The sequence below is a fragment of the Calypte anna genome, chromosome 1 (genome assembly GCF_003957555.1).
Source record: "Calypte anna isolate BGI_N300 chromosome 1, bCalAnn1_v1.p, whole genome shotgun sequence".
In the NCBI taxonomy this organism is placed as follows: Eukaryota; Metazoa; Chordata; class Aves; order Apodiformes; family Trochilidae; genus Calypte; species Calypte anna.
This window is the reverse complement of record NC_044244.1, coordinates 184,776,871-184,799,343: the sequence shown is the minus strand read 5'-3', so window position 1 is coordinate 184,799,343 and position 22,473 is coordinate 184,776,871. Positions and strand designations below refer to the sequence as shown.

Genomic DNA, 22,473 nt, shown 5'->3' with positions numbered 1-22,473 from the left:
CTAAATAATAAATCAAATACAAGGCATATTGAGAGACTGAATGTTCAGGCTTGATTTACTGTCAGTATATGAAAGCTTGAAATGGGGACACTTTCACACCTGAAGATGATTAAGATTAATAGCATGACTAAAATAAGAGTAGTATTCAAAATCACTTTATTGTAAAAATCAAGTTTTATCTCTTTTTTGAAAAAGAGTTTTGTGAATTACATTAATACAGTACAAGTGTCTCAGCAACAAAGATTAGGTGTGTGTCTTTTCCCAAAGATCTGATTTTTTTTTTTTTATAACACAAGTGCAGGAGAGAACATAAAGCAAACCTCAACAGCACAGGTAGAAATGCTAACTTCCTCTTTCTTTATTTAATTTTTTGTTATGCTGAAATATATATATGACAAAAAGATTATAAAAAATATCATATAAACACATAATCTTAGAAATGTGTTTCTGAGGGAAATGCAGTCAACAAAGAATGGTAGAAATGATGAATACTGTTAAACTGATGCACTCGTACGTGAGAGGGACTGGACCACTGCAATATTTTTTGAATTTGATTTCAACTTTGTGGGACAGAAATAGAGAGCTGGAATATCTCAAATGTATGTAAATTTCACTAAAATTTAGAACTTTCCTCCAAGGTTCATATACACAAAGGAGTTAATTTTTTATGACAACAAGATGAATAACACTGAAACCAGGAATACCTCCAAATTCCAACAAAGCAACTGGAGTTATACCAGAGAGGAATTTTTGTCCACATTATTTTCATTGCTTCAGCAGAGTCTATGGCATCTTACAATTAAATTAGTAATTTTTAAGTTCATATGAGCTAAATTGCATCATTTCTCCTTATACAGTGCTGCGACCAAGTTGTTTGTTCTTTTTTAAGTATGAGTTTATGCTAATAGCAGCCAACCACAGCTTAAGAAGGAATGAATTTCACTTCCCTTTCTTTTACTGGTACTCAGTAAAATCAGAAAGCAGATTATGCAGGATTTTCACATCTCCACCGACTTTGTAACTGCAGAGAACCAAACTTCAACATTCTTCCAATTATATTTCTTAGAGGTATTTATTCTTATTTCTAATGTATCCATAGCATTTTAAAATTTTCTATTTGTGGATTCACAATAATAATTATATAATAGATAATAGATAAAATAATAATAGATGTATAAAAATAGATATTGTATATAGATGTATATAAATAGATATTAATAGATAAAATAATAATAGATGTATATTTTAGTATTTTTAAAAGATTTTGGAAGATTACTGCATCAACTAACACATTTCCCTTATAAAGTGGAAAGCAGCTGTAAGCTGGATTCCCTAAAAGATACACGATTGAAAAGAACAAGGGATTTTGTTCTAGAGAAACAAACCAAAGAAAAACATTTCCATTTTGTTTATATCTGTGCTCAACTGGACACATTTATAGCTATAAAAAGTTGATCAAATGTGAGTATTGTTTGCCATGTTCAGCTCATTAATTATTTTGAGTAAGCATATTTTATATTCTTGGCCAAGATAAAGCTCTCAGTCCTGAGACTTTATTAAATATTTTAGTACATTTCCAATGCTTGTAAGGTTTTTAAAATCAGCACAGAGTCATTTAAGCTGAAGAGCATCCAGGCACATATCCTGTGTGCTTGATGTGCAAATGCATAACACAGTGTAGCAAAAGGGATCCAACATTTCCTTAGTGCTTTTATACAGAATATAACCAACAATGAATCACAAATTATTTATTCCACATAAACACTAGAAAACATATTTCTATTTCTTGGAATACAAACATTCCTTCTAAAGAAGTTTCCATTTGTTAAGCCAGATAGCTTAGCAATTGTCAAGTTAAACAGCATGATTCAAAGTTCTTTTAATAGTGATATGTTAGAGGGAAAGAAAAGAACCTACTTGTGTTGAGAAGCAACAGTGCTTTCATACACAGGAACTCTTCTTGGCTAACCTGAAGCCTGACAAATTCCTGTGGGAGTTGCCACATGGATAGACACAGGGAATAGAACGATGATTCTTTCATCCTCTGTCTTACACCCAGAAAAGGTAAAAAAAAAATTAAAACATGAAAACAAAGAAAAGGAATGTCTCCAGTACTAAATGCTTGAAGGAAGTCCTTTGTTATCAGCTCAATTACAGGAATTAAAAAAAGAGGTTATACACATAAACAGTTTTCTGACATAAAAACCCTGGAGACCATCAAAGCTGAACACTATCCACCAAGAAAGAAGGGGTTTATTAATTAAAAGCATCCCAGTAATTAATATGAATTTTTTTTTCTTTTGATGTTGATAGATTTTTACCCTCTCTGAAAAGATTTCAAAGCATAAGATTAAAGATAAACATGAAAGTTTATAGAAAACTTGTTCTTAGGTTTTGCAAAAATGTCTGCATCAAAATACTTCATAGTAACTCTAACATTCTATTAATAAGGACAATTATATTATTTTATAGTAATTTTATGCCATTAAAGAAACAGTTAGAAATGTTAAATGTAAAGATGTACAAAAAAGTATTTAAGGAAACTTAGACAACAATACAGCCTTATCTAAACTTCTGCAGAAGTAAACAGGACAAATAACAAAGGAATTACATAAAAATAGTTCTCTGTAGTACTTCAATCTTCTTTTCTCTTTGAGATAATCTAAGATAGGCTAATTCTACAAAGCTGAATCTTGATCCAGATGAATCAGATGCAACAGCTACAGGATTAAATTTTGCCTGTCCCCCTTATGTAATTCAGATCAATGCTCCAACCTGACTGCAGGCAGTACTGTCAACAACAAAAACAGAAGAGTTTTTCTGTGAATACAAGACTTCTCTCAATGCACTGGGGTTGTTTTTGTTCTTTTCTTGTTAAAGCGTTACTGTTCTCTTTAATAAATATTATTTCAGCTTTGTTCAACATCTTGTATCTCCCACCAGCTCCTAAATGACTTAAACATGGAAATTAGATCTCTCAGCTCTGAAAGGACTGTTTTTTCTATAGCTGTGTGAAATCTATTCATTTCTGAATGTGGGTGGTGCAGCAGCTTTTAGGGTATGCTTAAATCATGTTCTTAGTCATGTTTTTCAGACACTGCAACTTGTAAGTAACAGTTCTTCCTTGTAGAGTTTTAACTGATTAAATCACTGTCAAATTAACACTGCTGGCTTCATTGGTCTGAAATCAATGCTACCAAACAAGTCACTCCCAAGGAGCACTTCAACTCAGTTCACTAAATGACAGATTGGCAGTATAACAATTTTTGGACTGTGGTGTCACAGTCACTTTTAAACAACTAAAGTGTACGTTGCCCTGCAGAAGGAATTTCCACTATCTCTTTCCACCTCAAGACATGCACTCCAGCTATTCTGGCATCATGTCCACGTGATGAGTCAGATCAGGTATCTCCTCCTCCTAATTAATGACTTCTTCTTGGGTACTTCTCAAGTGTATCATCCCCTCATCTGTTTGACAGTGCAGCCAGATTGTGCTTGATCCAGCCTAAGTGAAATCATGGGGATGCATGAACAGGGCAGGGAGACAGGTGGAGTTAAGTTGACCTTTTTTGGCTGTGTTCAGCATTTATCTTTGCTTGAAGGCATCACAAAAGTACAATCTTTGGACAAGGAAGTTGCTTACTTTATACTGCTCTCAAAGAAAACTTATTTCCCAAAAAATAGTTGCAGCTACAACTACCAGTTACCAGTGTTCCAGTTACTCTTCAGGTCTAACACTGTTTATAATGTTTCTGATACGAGCCTGAGAATGTAAACCAAGAGAAGGGTATCATGTCAGTCCACCACTTTCTCAAGGAAGTTGATCTGGAGCTGCAAACAACAAGTTGTCTCAGAGGAATTATAAACAGGGTTTGTAAATCTCAAACCTATTCTTCAAGAAAGTCTTCTTCACAAGGTGGCAGCAGTGGTCCACTTACAGGCAAACCCCAAGACCTGACATTACTGCTATCTCAGTTTCTTCTGAAAGAAACCATGAGATATATCACAGGCTATGCTCAAACGGAATACATTTAGAAGTTCTCTCAATCTCATCCCTTAGAAGTATTTCAATTTGAACAGCATAATTAATACACATGGGAAAGGAAAGAATTCATTACTCTATGCCTTTACTCTATAACCTCCCAGTGATTTACAGTCATCTGAAAGAGAAAAGGTCAGGAACTAAAGGGGCCAGTTCCACTAAATATTTTCAATAAAGAATTTCACGGGCAAGAAGCTGCATGTCTAAAGATTTTAAATTCAGGTCCCTCATCTTCTGTAAATTTAAAATCACACTTTTAATAACACTAACTTGCAGAGCTTGGAAACTGACAAAGGCTGAAGTATAGCTTATTTGAATTCATCAACATATGCCAACAATACCCCCCTCTAATCAGGAAAGAGGAGTCTCACATATCTTATCCTTGATATTAAAATTCTTTCTTGATAAATTGGTACAATTTTCTAACAATAAATGTACTTTAGAATAATTTTTTCAGAAAGTGCCAAAAGTGGTATTTTGTCTATAAACAAACTATTTGCAAAAGCCACCCAAACACTGACCAAAGAAAATACAACTTAGTTTCATTTATTAAATATTAACTGAGGTCTTATTCAGATAAATCTTCTAACATACTTTTTTTTTCCTTTTAGATAGCTAAAATATTATTAGAACTCTTTTTGTTTGACCACATCTATAGAATATTTGGGATACTCACAAAACCCTTGCCGAAGTTACTATGATAAATATGATAAATATGATCAGAGGTAAAGTAAATATGACTTTAAGTAAATATGATCAGAGGATTTTCCTCTTCTGTTAGTTGTGAAACAGAACAATTAATTAATGAAATCTTGGCCTTAATGAAGTTACATTCTCATTAAGGCAAGCAAGTTCAAAATATCATTTACACCATGCAAACAGCAGAGTCTACTTACTCATTTAGAATGAGATCTGGTGCAAAATACAACATCTGACCACTGACATGTTTGTATGATCTCCATCCCATTGCAAAAACCATTAGACTCATCCAGGAATACTGGATGAGGGTTATCTGATCATCAATATGTAAATTCCGAAAACCTGGAAATTAAATTAAGGTTAAAATAATTTATAATTCTCATTAAACAGCAGTTGATTCAGTTGTTCTGAGATTAACTTATATCTATAAAATTGAGAACACCTGGAAAGACAAGTCCTTTTGGCAATGTAGATTCCAGAAGTTTGTGAATTCATATAACTGGCTTTCTCACATTGACAGTTAACCCATTGTCTTTTTGTTCTGATCCAGTAGTTTGAAATGGTCAAACCTAAATCAACATTAGCAGTCAGAAGTGACTATTTCAGGAAACAGGAATGCATTTTGGTTTCCTTTGGTAAAAACAGGGCAGTTGGTAACATGACCCCTGTAATCAACTCTAATTTACTATAGGTATCTTGGATCTCAATATTCTTAAGAGGAGACACAGCTGTAACACAATAAACATCCACATATAAATATCTTTCTTGCATTTAATTAAAGAGAAGACTATTCAGTTATGTGTTTGCCTTTGATAACTTTAGCTCCTTGATAACTTTATTGTTGTGAGCCAATCTAACACCTTCCTGCCACTGCACGCAGTGGTCCTGTTCTTCATTACCTGGTCCTGTTACCTCCTTCAAGCAAGCTCTGGCATTCATGCCACTCTTCAGTGAACTGGTTCAGCTCATGAAACCAGAAAACTACAGAGGGTAAAAAAAAAGAAGGTTTGTTTTCTTCTCACTAATGAGATGAATCAGTTCCACCAAGAGCTCTGACAAGGACAAGCTGCAATGGGGAAGAGCAGCAATAGGGATTACCCTTTCCTCCAACAGTGTCAGGTTGAGCTCAGGTATCAAACTTTGAAATGTCAAACTGAGCTCACATGAAACTTTATTTCTAGGTTTTCTGGTCAATATATTAATTTTACATACCCCAGGACCAGGTCCTTAAATCATACAGCACATGCACATATGTAACAATGATTTTTTCTAGAAACCAGCCTTGAATTTTTACAAATTCAGTTACTTCTCATTACTAGTCTTTTTCTGAGCTCAAGAGTTCTAACTGGCATTCTTTATTACGGTTTTTCTCTGTTGATTTCAAAAATTCATTTTAATAAGAAAAAAATATGCAGAAATATATATTTTTTTCATACCAAAAGAATGACTGATATAGTAGTAGGGTGTTGGGTGAAAAGGCTGCTATAACCATCACCTATTCTAGGCTTCTCTTGTTTTTTTGGAGTGAGTCTAAATATTTAAACGCATTTCTTTAAAAGTGCCCTCCTGTTAAATGTATTTGATTGATACATGTATTATCTGATGAAGTGGAAGATTAATAATTTTAGAATTTGTTGTAAATTAATTAACAGGTAGACAATAATATTCTATTTTGACTGCTAGTTCTATGACATGCTTGCTTAATTAGAACTCGCTACATGCAAAAAGTGTTTTTACCTGGTAGCAATTTAGACCACTTGACTACACAAAGAAGCTGCCTCTCACAAAGATGATTTAGACTGGTCAGCAAGGAACTTGGTGTTTCAGGTTTTGTATTGTCATAACCAGCATAGACAACTTCTGGCTCAATGCCTCGTAGAACACTTATCATTGGGGGAACAAACTGTATTTCTTGATTTGGAGAAAAGGACAGCCTTTGGGTTAGAGATTGGCTTTCATCTTGAAGAGTTGTTGGCTGCTGGAGTGCAACATCTAATGTTCTCACAATCTTCATTTTGTTAAACTTTTTAAATTTTCGACCTGAAAAAGAAAATTGTTCATCTGTTACGAAGATTTGTTTTTTCCATTAGTGTTGGATTACACTTTTAATCTATACAAGGAAACCAGAACTGTCTTCTGAGTGGATTTTCTATTTTTGACTCTTTATATAACTAAGAAATAATAATGGAAAATTCTTGAGTTTCTCCCTCCATATCCTCCTCCCTTCACCGAGAGATGAACAGTACCCACCCACTAAAATTATTGCCATGAATTCTAGGTTACAGTAACCTCATAAAGTGTTTTTTGGTTCAGTTCCCACTGTTCCATCATATGCCAACAACTGAGCCAGCTGGCTCTACAATTCAGCTTCTATTCAGTGTTCATTAAGGATACGGTTTCTTTTTTCTCCCTAATATTCAGAAACAAAAATGCTAGTCATTAAATACTAAACACAGAAAATACTTTTCTCTAGGTCCATAGAGGATCATGACTAAACTCTGCTTTGAAGATTTGTAGTGTAATATTTTCCTCCTGCTTAACAAAAAGAAAACAGAATCCAGGAGATTGATGAAATGCCAACAAATACTGTAAAACCACATGTCAACATATACAAAACTCATCACTTCCTTGCGAATAATTTCTCTTTTTAGTATATGCAATTTTATTTCCATACTGCAGTGGTCTGAAAAACACTAACTATAAGAAGTAAAACAGTTCAACTGCCTTCCCCAAATAAGCTCAGATAATACATCTGGTACAGCTATGCAAACGTACAGAGCTCTAGGTAGCAACTCTTCAAATCTCTTTCATGGAAACAGTCCAGAAGTTCACTGCATAGACACAGAAAATCAAACCTTTAGAATCTGGAAAGTCAGTAAGCCTCAGTAACAGATTACTAAACTACACATTTCAATAAAAGGGCAAACTCATGTAGAGGTGGATGCATGGATCACGTGCACTATGAATAAACCCTCAAAGGTGATGAAAAACACTACCTGTTTGAAAAACAGTATTTTACTTACAAGTAAAAGATTAGACAAGGGAAATTTGCACAAATTAAAGGAAGGAGACAAAGACTTCTCAGTCTATTGCTGCCCTTGTTTTAGCTGAAAGTTGTGCTGTGCACTAGAACAGACAGATACATCAAAAATGTCTTAGGAACACACGTATCCCATATTCTTCAGGAACATGGAATATTCCTTTATCATAGAAGGTAGCAGATTTTATGAAAATCCAGTATCTCCACTTTTTAAGACCTAGAATGTATAGTTTAGAGAATTACACTGACCTTTTTCAAACTACTCATTAGTACAGCTTCAAAAAAAATTATACAAACATGGAAAGATTTCTTATTCTATTTTTAAGTATTTCATACAGAACAAATTCTACTACCTGAATTGATTACTCTTGATGTGTACTATCATAACTGGAGGCAGAATCAATCCTCTTGTTCATGAACACAAAATTCAGCAGATGAACACAATCTAAAAAGCCAAAATCTGCTTTTTTAAAAAAATGTCATCTTAAATACATGGTTATGCATTTCATATACAAAAAGTAAGTAGTACACAGAAGTGCAAAACTTCAATTTAAATTTAAAAGGTGTGGGAGCATACTAAATGATATTTCAAGAAACATGCATTGATAGTATAAATATGAGTGATGGACTCTTCACTAACACTCATCATCCATCAAAGTCAGAGGTCAGAATACCACCAACTTAACTGTGAGTTTAATCACCTTAATGTCAAGTGCCCCAACAATCTTATGCTCATTTTGTCACTTGAGGTAAGAATACAAATATTTCTCATCAGTGACTTCCTGGTAAAGAATGAACCACATATTTACAACTTATGTTACTGCTGAACCAAAAAAAAACCCTCAAAAGAATAGCCAATATATTATGACAAGAGAGCTAGGGCCCATTTCTATCTCAACAAAGCTATACATAGTCCTAAACATGCTGGGAATTTCCCACCAACCATTGTTCAGGCACGAAGGAAAACAGAAGGAACATTTGATAGTTCATAAATCATGATTTCAGGTATTTTCTGAAATAATGGCTTCAGATACTTTTACAGTTCAGAGAACAAGTAAAGAAAGAAACCAAACAGAGTGCTTATCACATGGAAATGTTAATAGTTAATAAGTACCCATGTTTCCAAGTGATTAAATGTATCAGAATTAATGTCACACTGGCTTGCAGAATTGCTTCTGTATTTATTTCTAATTATGTTGCTTAACAGCCACCAGTAAAGCAACTCCACTTTTTCTCTATTTAGTGGAGAGGTGACTTCTAACCCACAGTAAACTTTACCATCTACCACAAGGAGACCATGTCAAGTGAATGCAAGATCTTAAGCAGATGCGACAATAGTTTAGTTTTTCAGCTGCTGCTTACAAAAATATCCAGGTAATTTCCTGATTTAAGATAGAGAAAATGTACCCACTTAGTCCTATAATGTGTAAACAATACTAATCCACTCTTGAAACTATTCACTGTAATATTTAAATGTTTGTGCATATTTAGACAGCACACCTTTTCTTTGTAGCACTTTCATTACTTTTTAAGGGATTCAACCCAACCACTCAAACAGTTTTTTAGTGCTCTGTTACCATACCCTCAATTATTATGAATACCATATATACAGGTTTGTGTGCTACATGTACCAAGAAAACATCAAGAAATGTATAAAATTACATCTATTTAATCTCATAATCAAATATACCATAATTTTCTCCTTTAATGTTCTTTTAATTAGGTATACAGCATCACACTGACAATCAGACGTTTCTGGTAGAAGACATTTCATATTAAAATGGCTGGGTTTCTAGTAAAAGTCTAACATCTCACTATCCTTCTCCATACTCTGTAATGAGGTGAAAAATGTCAATGATTCATTATTCCTGACAGAACAGTGTGGCTCTGACTTTAAGGTCACTATGCTCCTACGTTTTGTGTATGAGAACAAGCTGTGTACACCCTAGAAGTGTGTATACAAAATACAGGAACAAAGCAGCAAAGCAGAAGTAATACATCTTGGTTTTAATAAGCCCTTTGATGCTACCTCAGAAAATATTATTTAGAAAATTAGTTCAAATATGTCTCCATGTAATCATTGCAACTTGAACTAAAAGCTGACTGAAACAATGAAGAAATCAATAATTTAGCAATACAGCAGAACAAGGAATCTGTGATAGTTCTTCTGGTAAATTTAGATTCAGTGATAGGAAATAGAAAAGCAGAGTATTTGTTTATTCCAGGACCTGACAGAGCTACCTGCTATCCTACACGGTAGAAAATTAAAAGGAGATAGAACATGTCCCATTATGAGATTATAAAACTCAAAGACAATTAACACTCCCACAGAAAACTGTAACTCAGGGATTTGGAAATATATGTTGAAATATGCTACCCTGTAATATGCTTACAACAGATTACAATTTATTTTAAAATAATTCTGGTTCATTTAATAGCTTTTAAATTGGGGTCAGAAAATTGAACTGTTGGCAATGTAATATAATATTCTACCTATAGGGTTGCCACTCAGTAACATTCAGTGGACGTATACTCGCAACAGTAAGTTTAATTTAATTACTGCAATAAAAATTTATAGTTCTTAATCCCATAGTTAACAGACTGTAAAATCTTAGTCTTTTTCACCTTGATTAAGTAATATTGGAGGTCTGCATTTAGTAACTGAAGGTAAGCATTAAGAAACTAAGCAGCAGAAGTAAAAGAACAAAAGTGCATCTATGGGAAGTCCTAAGTGGCAGAAACCAGAATATGCACAAAAGTCTTAAAATATAATAGGTTGTAAACACACAAAAATATCTAAAGTATTGTGAATTCTGATAGGCTACAAATATTCAAGGATGTATCTAAGTATGTAATTTGTTCCACAAACTGGAAATTTTCTGATGGATATTTAAGTCCTGGAGAAAATTATCAGTGCTCAGTAGTATACCATATATGAATCATATTTTGTTACTAACACAGCAAGTCATGGGTAGGGAATATGGCTCATGTGATACAATAAAGGAAGTGTAAGAAATGCAGAACAGAAGAAAGATGACAATAACAGTAGAAAAAGCATTATGGTTGAACAGCCTATCTTGAGTCTTTTTGTTCTGTTGAATTTCAAATCCTCATTTATAAACAATATAGCTTCACTCTTGTTTTCCTGTTCTTACTGCAGGCATTTGTTTTTTCTTCCCCTTTCAATATTAAGCACTCCCATCTGCATAGGTTCTTCAGCTTCGTAATGGTCCCATATCTATGGACATCACTTATATCACCTGAAATACCTTGTTCAGCCTGATGTAGCTAAGAAAAAAAATGAAAGATGCCCAGTCCTGACTTCATCTGATCTTTCCTTTTTTCCACTCAATGTTTTCTTCTATTTGCTGCCAAATCTCTTCTTTCCAGAAGAGATAGGGAGTAGATAGGGATATCAGGGCAGAGATCTGATGAGATCCCACGCTCCTCCAAGAATTGGAGAACCTACACTTGAACAGTATCCTCCAAAAAATGGAAGATACCTTTGATTAGGTATGTTTAGAAAAGGGCTAAACAACACAACAAACTGGCTTAGGAGAACAACTTATCTCTAAATTCAAAGATACTATTCACAATTGCTTAGTACTAGCTGAGAAAAAATGTGATTCAAAGAGAAACACTGGTTTTGTTTTCTTCACACATGATGGTAAAGAACTAAGTAGAAGGAACTTTATCCTTGAGGTTTCATTCTAAATATGAGGACATAAAATCCTTTTATGAGGACACACTAATGAGAACAAACCACCTCATACATATTGCTATCAAAACTGTCCAACCTTTTCTGTTTTAGTTACCTACACCCAGAGGAAAATATATACATTTAAAAAACACCAGGAAAACTAACATCCATAAATGTATGCAAAATGTACAATGAAAGCAAGGTTCTGGACATTTTTCCTATGCAGAATTGCTATGTAGAACAACACTGAAGCAGGAGTAGATGATGCTAGTGAATCATCACACTCTTCCACTTGTTGAAACAGTTGCTTGTGATGTTAAAATACTTCATGGATTAGGTTCTGGTATTATCCAGGCAATCATACATGAAAATTCAGGTTAGATCGTCATTAAACTCTTGGCTGTGCAAAACTCACAGCCATTAATTAATTTTTACCTATACTGATTTAGACCAGTTAGAATCAGAGAATGGTTTGAGCTGGAAGGGACCTTTAAAGATCATCTGATCAACCCCTCCTGCCATGGGATAGGACACCTTTCATAGATAAAGTTGCTCAAACCTCACAAGACAGCCTTACAAGTTGTCCCAAACTTTAAAAGATTTTATCTGCCACTTTCTCCTTTCCCAAGTCTTACTTCTCACCACACATTTTCCACAGCCCAACTCTGGACTCCTGCCTCCTTTGCTTTCTCCCAAGCCTGGGGGACTCTTCTGTTACCTCAGCAAACAATCCTTCAGTTTCTGGGTGAAAAGTTTGCCTTTGTAGTAATACTGTTTCTCTAACACATGCCTATCTCAGGTCTAAAACACAGCTTCTCTATGAGAAGGATCCAAAGCACATGTTCTTGTCCTCTCATCCTCTTCCCCCAGTCCAGTGCCATCAACATGCTTGTCAGCTCCATTGTTTTTAATGAGAAGTAGCACTGAATGACCAGGGTGTGGGATGAAGGGAGAGACAGTAAAATCAGTTTGATTGATGGTTCTTGTTACTCTGTCTCCAGTGCTACAATGAGAGGGATGCAGTTTGGAGAAGACAACTCAAAGGAGAGGTAGCAGTTTAGGCCTAGGAAGTCCAGGGGTACAACACAGAACACAGTGCACACTGCAGCATCACCTCTCCTTCCTCTCATCCTAGTCTCTATTTCCAGGTGCAGCAGCACTGTTGTTTATGGAATAAGAAGTACAAAGAACGAGCAGCAACTCCTCACTTGTTGGGAAATCATTCATAAAAGCAAAAAATAAAAAATAAAAAATAAAAAGCACGATGGCCATTCATGCAGGATACTCCAGTGCCATACAATATTAGAGATACTAAAAGCATACAGTTGTGCAACCAAAACAAGTCTGGAAACTAACTGCATGCACGTTTTAGCTTAGGAATGAACACAGATTAAGAAAGATAATGAAATTATGCATAGTATATAATGCCAGTCCTTTCTTCAGTGATAAAAAAAATTACATAAAATGCAGAGAGAGAGGAGGGTTTGATGCACTAAAATCAATTATAAAAGAAAGAAATAGGTTTCTACCTTCCTTTTTTTCTTTTAATTCCTTTTGAGAACGTATTTGTTATATCATCTTTACACAGCCATTTTCTTCTAGTCTCAGCCATGTATCTCAGCATGCATTGTGCTGATCCAAAACCTTATATAGCTAAAGTTCTCATAAAAATTATGAAAAAAATACAAGAAAAAATATGTATTATTCCTGCATGTTAGCACAGCAAAACCTGCCATGTGACTACCTGATCCTACCCTACTTTCTCCCTGGAGGTTTCCAAAAGCATAGTGCTCATTTTTGATTAGTGTCACATAAAAAAAACCAGGCCTCTTACAGCACTAACAGAAAGAATGGGAATTGCATCTACTATGCAAAGTCTGTAGTGATGATGCAACCACTGCTTGAGTCTCTTCAGTGGAACAAAAGGATATAATTTTGTTGAGATGTACTCAAAACAATGATAGACAGAGATTAACAGAAAAGAGGAGATAGTACTATTTCCTGATGTTGGTGTCAGTCTCAATTTGCTTCTTTTTTTTTTTTACCTAAATCCAATTTTTGTATCCAAAATTATTTTAAAATATACATCATAGACACAGTTCCCAAGAAAATGAGTATAAGGTGGAGAAAGATTCCTACAGAAGAGATTTTTGGGTTTGGATTTCTAGACTTTAGAAAGAAAAATTACAGGGAATTTTAAAACATCAGGTAGTTCTTCCAAAGATAACATTTTACTGTGGTTCTTTCCTTTGCAATACCAAAGTAACTTTGATCAAACTCAACAGCTTGAAGGTTTTGTTCCTAACTGCCTATTTTTCTGTAAGAGATCTGAAAAGCAGCTCACCTCCCAGGACCATGCCAGCTTGACAGCACTTCCTCAGCCGACACGCTGGACAGTTCTTCCTACGAATTTTATCAACTATGCAGTCATTTCTTCCAGCACACAAATAGTTGTGCTGCCCTGCAGGCAAGAGAAAAGCAGGATTAATACTTTGTTTTATAGCATTTCTGTACATACATGTTTGAAAAATAACAGAATATTTTAAAAAGTATACTTGAACTACTACAGGAATCCTTCATTTTATGCTAACTTTCAAATAGATGTGTGTTACTATTTAAATATAATTTATTTGAGCTGTTTAAGATTGAAACTCCCCATCTATAAAATTCCAACAGTATGAACTCTTAAATTATTGTACTATCAATATTCCTTAAGTACTTCAAGTATGCGGACAGACCGATTCCTTTATTTCTAATTTATTTTTAAACTATTGCTCCTGATTTTAAATAATTTAAGCAAATTTTGCTTAAATTAACATGGAGTTTCTGGCAGACAACTGAATGAAGAAGTTGCAAATATAAATACAAAAATGAGCCCTTTAAGCAGAGTGAATTTCCTCTGATGGAAAAGCAGTTTTGTACTATACCTGCTGGAACATCAGATGAAAAGATGCAACCAACACAGCCAAAAGGACAAACAGAAGAAGGCTGTAACTTTTTGGTTAATGTTAGCTCTTTGTTTTTTTTTTTAATTCAGAAGGACTCAAGAAGAGCTGGTCATTATAGCACTAAAATGGAATTGTACATGAAATTAGCTTTAAGCAGAGCAGAAGTTGAATTTAGCTGACATTCTTTTGTACAAAAAGTTTAATTATACTTCCAAATTTCAACTGAAGAAAATGAAAACAGTACAATTTCATGCTTAGGATAATACTGATAATTTCTGTGATTTATTTGAATTTTGAATAGATATACAAAGCTAACCACATAAGTATAAAGAAAAAAAAGCTATTTGTCACATATCCATTAAGCCCAGCTCTGCCCTCTAATATTTAACTTTAAAATCCTGCATGTTTGTGCTCATTGCCTTCTACTGATTTCTGTATTTTCACTTCCTTACCAACACCTAGTAATAAAGCATGAAAACAACCAAGAAAAAATCAATTTTTGAGAGCAACAAAATGGGTCAAAAAAGTACGGACAAAGTATGAAAGTACCAATACTATGGATAGTTCCTTCATGAAATATTGTGGATGGGGACCTACAAATAGAAGAGTCATCAACACCAAAGATTTAAACTTTTCACTAATTTCTAGATCAGTATTACTCTGCATTAGCCATCTGATGTCACTGATAGCAAACAAATCTACTGCTTGCTCACCAATAACTTTTCTCCACAGCAGAAAGACAAAGTGAAAACAAATCACCTGATGGAAATGAAGAAGAAAACATTACATTCTAACAGAAGAGTTGGTGCTAAACTATGTGAAACAATCTAGTTGTTTCTGTCCTATATTTTTTTCAGATAATTAGTTGACTTCTAGTCATATTTTTAAGAACCATATGTTTGGTTTTAGTGAAAGAAACCTGACTGCTCCAAATTAATTATTGTAGCAGTTGCATTTTTTTCTAGAAAACAGCATAATATAATAAAAATAGTTGCCTCACACATTGCCAGGCATTTTAAAAGTATTAAAAAGTCTGAGTTCATATAGCCCATGCCCATGCAAGACCAAAAAATGCTAAATGCTCAAAGCAGCTCATAATGCTACAGAGTATTCAAACTGTACTTTGCCCCCTATGAAGACACAGAAAAACAGTGATCTACCAAAGCCAGTGCTGTATCAAGCAATATTACTCTTCAAGCACTCAGAGAACACAGTTTATACATCCTAGAATTATGTCAATATTTAGAATTTGCTCTTGATACTATCTTATCTGAGTACTCAATAGCCAGCTCAAAGGAGTTTGGGTAGAAGCAGTGATAGCAACGCTGCTGCTGGAAGTTAACAGCTTGATTTATACTGGTACACATTTAAATAGACTGTATTATTTATATACTAGTATTTAAACATTAAGATTAAGCATTAAAATTCAAGGGTGCAATGCTTTGTAAAACTTTAAATTTACAGTTATACATTTAAATTAAGCTACAGCTCTTAAAATTCTCTTCATAATTTACAGATTATCAGTAGAACCTAATTCTGCTTCGTCTGAAACTGCACTGCTTCACCAACACAGATTGCTTATTATAAATGCAAAATTCAACAAATTTTTCCACATTTGCAAAATAAACTATAACTTAAACACAAAGATGAAAACTACTCTTCAATGTTCATATGTTCAAGAGCTTAAGATGAGACAGGATTAAATAACTTCTCTGTCTAGTCCCATACCTCATGTATCTGTCTCATACCACGGAGAAAATGAAGCCTGTTATTGGAATTTAGGCACAGAAAGATTTTGCTTTGATGTTCAAAAAGCTATTATTATTTGACTCCTATTTATTTCATTAATTGTATTTCAAAATCAAATAATGATCAATGATCTAATCTTAATTATTTCTTCACCTAGATCATAAAGTCTCCACAACATCGGCATTAAAAATTGAGCAAGAAAAAGCCAAAACCCTGCCAACCCAACCCCCCCTGACTCTCTCGTGATAAAATCTCAGGTGCTTTTTGATTATTACTGCCAACCAGCTCCCTAATTGCTATAAAAAAGCAAGTCATATCCTGAGCTTTAATTGCACCTTCATGTGGGTTTTCCACTCTGCTCATCTCTATCTAATCTCTGTCCCAAATGGTATTCCCTTCATTGTTTCAGCTGAAACTTATTTGGAAAACACTTAAGATTTGGTTATATAGTACTTTTCAATACTCTCATCTGTCAGACATCTTTTTATTACAGGCACCTGCCTGCATCTCAGATCCATAGCTACATCTGAGTCAATGTTCTCAACTGAAACCATTTCTACCAATATGCTGAACTGGGATCTGAGAAACTGCACTTTGCTTGACATTAATATTAAAGCAGCAGCAACCACCTGAGGGACAGATTGTGTATAAACTGGCAAATATCAGATATTTGATTAATTTAAGATTTATGGGACAACTAATTGATGAAGCTGTTTGGCATATTTTCATGGACTGGTAAAACATTCGTTTGAAAATATATTTTCTTTATTTCAGTCTTGGCTTTAACATGAAAAAAATATTTAATAAACAGAAAAATAGGATAGTAGTCTAATCAGTAGAGCACAGGTAAGAAGGTAAAGGCTGGTACTTGTGTTCTTTACAAAAATATGAATACAGCAGCTTCCTGGCAACTGCCACCTTCTCATCCAATGTTACATTTCCTGTACGTGTTTCCTTTTCACCTGTTTTTTGAAGTGCACATTGTAGCTCTCTCTCTCTCTCAACATATAAACTTATGCCTTGGATTTGACTGAGAACATGGAGAAAATACAGATAATTGAATCTATTACTGGTATGTACCAGATTCTTGTAGGATAGCATTTTTCTTAACCTCCAACAAAGTCCATTTATGTTGGCAAAGGTGGAAATCCTGCTGCAAAGAGGCAAATAAAATTTAAAGTACTGTAATGACTACTGCCATACTGGCACATTTGTCTCAGGAAGTGGTCAAAATGTCAATAGTTCACACACACAAATATGATCACTGGTTTTGCTATCAGCAAAGCTGCACAGATAGAGCTCCAGTACTGCGACATGTTGATAAAAATACTGCTGGAAGTAGCACCCACAGTGTCTTTGAAAACTGCACTATTAACTTAGCTCACTGACATGCTGTGACTAGAGTGAATTAATGAGTTGCAGAGATCTTGCAGAAGTGCAAAATATGGAAAACATAAGGCTTTATCTAACCCAGGAGTATCAGGTGCAAGCAGTGATTTCTAGTAAGTGCATCTGCCCTCAACTGCTGCTACCCTGCACAAAATCGAAGTGTTTGCAAACTCTCAGCTCCTCCTATCTGCAAATAAAGATATTTTCTCAAATCTTTTTTTTCTCTCCCATATGTGATTCTGCCTTCCTGCATCACTCCTAACTGGCAGTGCTTTCTTGTATCATCCTATCCTCACTACTGGAGGACTGCTATCTGTATCTCCTGTCTGAGAACTGCAGATATCTATTGCATCTCTTTGGAAATTCTTTTATTGTCAAATGTCTCCCAAAAATCCAAGTTTTGCTCAGTAATTTACTACCAATGTGATATACCTCTTAAAATTTTTCAGAAGTACAAACTGTATCAATAGATTTAAAAAAAAAAAGTAATTACTTTTTAAACATGACTAAATTTGGTACTCCTTGTCAAGTTTCTTGTGGAAGACAGTAACAAAAATCAATTTAAAATTAACAAAATGGAATATAAGTTGACCTGTATACCTATACTAAAGATAATGGTGCAGATGGAGCTTTTGAAAAAAAAAATTAGTTTTGGAAGCTAAGATAATATATTTGAGTAAGGATTACTCTGTGCTTGCTCTGACAACCAGGTTTTCCACAGCTAGGCAGTCTAACCTGTCATCATAAGAAGTGGGTAACACAGCCAGCAACCTGTGCTCAGAACTGAACCTGTTCTATTTACACTGTTCTGTTTACACTGTTTCAATGTGTGAAACAGCAAACATGGGTTGAATTTGCCTCTTACTATGTGGGTTTATGGGTTTCAGTCTTGGAGAACTCAGAATCTATACTAGTTTGTAATAATGTCAACATGCCCTTCATGTCCCTGTGTGCCATTACAGGCCATTAAAATCTCCAATATTCGACATACCTCAAAAAATGTTTTTTAATTATTTAATACAAATTCAATTTCTGAAATAACATTCTCTCTAAAAATAAGTTTTTGAAGTGAGAGCTAAGATTCTAAACACTTAAAAAAAACATGTCCCCCACTGACCATACCATGCATCTTTTTATAAAAAGCCCAGTAGTTAGTGGGACATTCTCTTTTTATTGCCCTCTTCACCCATGGAAATAAAATTCTTATTTCTTACCTCTTAAGCAGGTGTCCTGACTACTACTCTGCAGCCTGTACTGGTATAAAGACCTGCTACTCGTGCAAATCTGCCTCACAGCAGTGGACCAAAGAGCAGATAGCAGAGTAACTTTTGACTGTGTTCCATTGTTGAATCTTCTAGATGAAATAATGTGGAATTCCTTTCTTCATAAGAATATAGTTCAAAGTGAAAACAGTAAAGAATGACGGTATCTTAGTCATCTGATAGCCTGGCAATCAGGTATGCAAGAAGGGAAAGTATCTCTGAAAGATTCTAGATTTGGAAACTCTTTACTGTTGTCAGTTCCCATATTTAGAATTGAAGACTTTATGCCTTCATTCCTTTGCTTTAATTACATGTGACAGGAAAAAAAAGGTTGAGAATGGAAAGCAATAATGTCTGCCTTCCTAAGTCAAATCTAGTCTTTTTTTTTTTAATAGTGTTTTGACTTGGTGCAGATTTACAAGGAATTTTTGACATAAATTTATTTACAACAAATCTGTATATAGTCTGCTGATTTTAGCTATGTAATCTTCCAGTTCTCTGTCACATTTTTTTTAAGTGGACCAAACAAAACTGGTTTCTCTAGAAGGGATGTGGCATTTTCAAACAACCAAATGTTGCACTGCTTTCTTTCTCTTCAAAGAAACACTTCTAGTGCTTGTAACATACTTGATTTACTCTTATTCTCTTGCATCCTAATCTCAAAATCTTCCTGCCTTTTGCTGTGAATACTGCAACACCCCTGTCTTTTTCCTTCCAAAATCACTTCCCCTGACAGCAACAACCAAACTGGTTTTATGATAGTTGCAAACCAGAACAATTAAATGTAAACATCCTGTTTTCATTCATTCCTGGACACAGCTAAAAGTCACAATTCTGGATTTCAGTCTTCTTGAAGACTGACTGTTCCATCATTTCCAACAAGGAAAAAAAAAAAACAAAACCAAACAGAAAACCAAAATGAAGCAAAATTAAGTCCTATTTCACTATAAAGAACTACAAAATCAGGATTACAATTTCATATTGATTTTCAGTTGGTTTGTTTAGATTGTTTACCACTTCACCATCTTGAAAGGCATAAAGTCTTCAATTCTAAATATGGGAACTGACAACAGTAAAGAGTTTCCAAATCTAGAATCTTTCAGAGAGAGATTCTGGATTCTCCTTGGTTACCATTTTAATGTAATTAACTATGTTAGTGATACAAATATGCAAAATTATGGGACTTCTAGATTTTTTAGTCACTAAGAGGTTTCTCTCAACAATATAGAGCATAGTATTTGAACACAAAACCTACTTTAAAAGCACTTCAACTGTTTCAGTTATACATCACTAAAGCACAAGTTTTTATTCTTTTTATCCCTTAGTGTAGTACTCTTCAACCAATATAAGAAGCATTACAGTTACATTTAGTCTCCTCTTGATCTTAGTGTAAATGTTAAAGCACACTGCCGTCCTGTTTTTCATTTATCTTCCTATTATTCTCTTGACTTGTCCTACAATTGAACTGGTGGGACAGGGTCACCCACTCACACTCTAAGAGTAATAAAGGTAGGAAACTCAGAAATATCTGTAGCAGAAAAAGCCAACATGCAAAACCACCAGGTATTGCTACCTATTGACCAAAACACCCAATGGACAACAAACAGCTAAAAAAACCATGAGGAGGGGATTCCTTTCACTAACTATATTTTAAAGTGTGGACATTCAGAAAAACAAGTAGCATACACTCCCTTCTTGGGCACAAGAGAAAACCAGGTACTTTAGGATGCAGTTTCTCTGGAGAAGATGTGGAGACTTTGGTTGTGTAACAGTCTACTGCACGTTTACAGTAACTGGACGAAATCTGCATGTCCACCTTACACGTGCCTACAGCTTGGTGCAGCAAATCCCACACAGAACATTGCCTTTCAGAACAAAGGAAGATGCGATTGTAACAACTGGACAAGAATTTTCTCCTCGATCTCAATGCTTGCATAAAACTGGTTTTATTTTTTAAATTCAGAAGACTCCAGATTGTTGAAATGTGCTCAGATGTTAAATGGTATTATGCAACAGGCACTTGAAATGCAGGAGCTGTGACTAGGTAAACTAGGAAACCTCTGAAGTGCAGCCATATATCACCACACATAATGGCAGACTGTAACATACAAATGACTGTTTGCCAAGTCTTTCCACTCAGTAGTTTCTAAAAACCACATCTTACATCAACAATTCTGAACAGATAGGCAGTGTAAGATTTACACCACCAAAACTACATTTATTTCAGCAGAAAACAGTCTGACTACAAATTGTTACCTTTTATATACTTACATTATTTAATTATAAATATTTCAATAGTTCAAATAAGTGTCATATATATTATTTTATATCTATTCTTTTATATACAATATTTTAAAATATTTGAAAATAAATAGTCTAAGTATTTTAAATACTTGTATTTCTTTTATATACTACAAAAAATTATTAGCTTCCTTGGTGACATGGGTGGAAATCATGTCACCAGATGCAGACAGTGAATATTATCACCTGGCACTCCTTTGTTAGAGTACTCTTATTTCAGTCCCAGGTAGATACCTGAAATAAGTCAGTGAATTACTTCCTAGAAATTTGTGTTTCTCTCCATGCACTGTAAAGTGAATTTAAGATAAGCAGCTCAGTTTACACACATTGTGCACACCTAAAGTTAAAAAAGAGGAGCATGCAGCAGCACTGAGCATTCAGTTGCTGGTGTTCTTTAACACATAAAGGTCTACACTACCTGAAAAAGTGTTTCTATTACACTTGAAAAGGTGTTTAACGTGGTATTTGATAATTATTTGATAATTTGATAATTATCTAAAATATTACATAACGGTAAGGCAAAAATTTTAGTAATTCACATTTCTCAAGCTGATTATGTTCTAAGCTATGCCAGTCAGGAAAACAGCAATAAGTCACAATGGGAGCAGTAGTAAGCCCAGAACTGGCACAACAGCCAAAGCACCAGAACAAATGCAATCTTAGCACATTCAAGCTGTTGTGGGACACATGAATCATTTAATCCAATTAGTGTTTATCAAATGGGTAAACAGCAAATACTTTTGAAGTCTGAACTATGAAGAAGACAAACGTTAAGTATCAGTTCAGATTTTCTTCTTTCCCTTTTTAATGACGTAAATACTTCATTCTCACAAGTGACATTCTACACCTTAATTTTGAAGTAATTAAGTAATTTTGTACTTTTGAATTTGAAAAAGCACTTATCCAACTGTACATTAGAGCTTTTTGGTCATAGGCAAAACAAAAGAGCTTTACTAATATTAAATGTTACATTAAATGAAAAGCGTTTGCATTTCTCAATTTGCCCTATGTATGCTTTTAATGATTGTGTTTTCTACCTAATGAAACTTTCATCACTATCAGGTTTACAGTACACACTGTACCAGAGTCTGGTCCCAAGATCCAGCCTGTAAAGTTGGGCTAAAACTGGAAAACACTGCAGAGTTAGGAGAAAAAGTAAATTTTTACATCTGCTTCATCAGTTTCAAAGCTGAAAGGGTCTCTGTAGTACTGCATTTCACTCCATTTTCTAAGAATATTTTCTATCAGGGGTTGGCATCTTTTAAAATATTTGGTGTGCTGTGCCTTTTTACATTCTGAAACTACGGAAAAGCACAAATGTTTAGCCCAGCAGGTTTTTTATG

At 34.5% G+C, this 22,473-nt stretch overlaps 1 protein-coding gene across 1 annotated transcript in view; it reads right to left on the bottom strand.

The window, feature by feature from the left end:
- PGR (progesterone receptor) overlaps positions 1-22,473 on the bottom strand; it is a 36,345-nt gene that overhangs the window by 6,919 nt on the left and 6,953 nt on the right. The window contains exons 3-6 of the mRNA XM_008500517.2: positions 13,826-13,942; positions 6,479-6,781; positions 4,939-5,083; positions 1,918-2,048 (exon numbers count right to left, since the gene is read on the bottom strand). Coding sequence (XP_008498739.2) covers positions 1,918-2,048; positions 4,939-5,083; positions 6,479-6,781; positions 13,826-13,942 — 696 coding nt within the window. The remainder of the gene's footprint in view (positions 1-1,917; positions 2,049-4,938; positions 5,084-6,478; positions 6,782-13,825; positions 13,943-22,473) is intronic.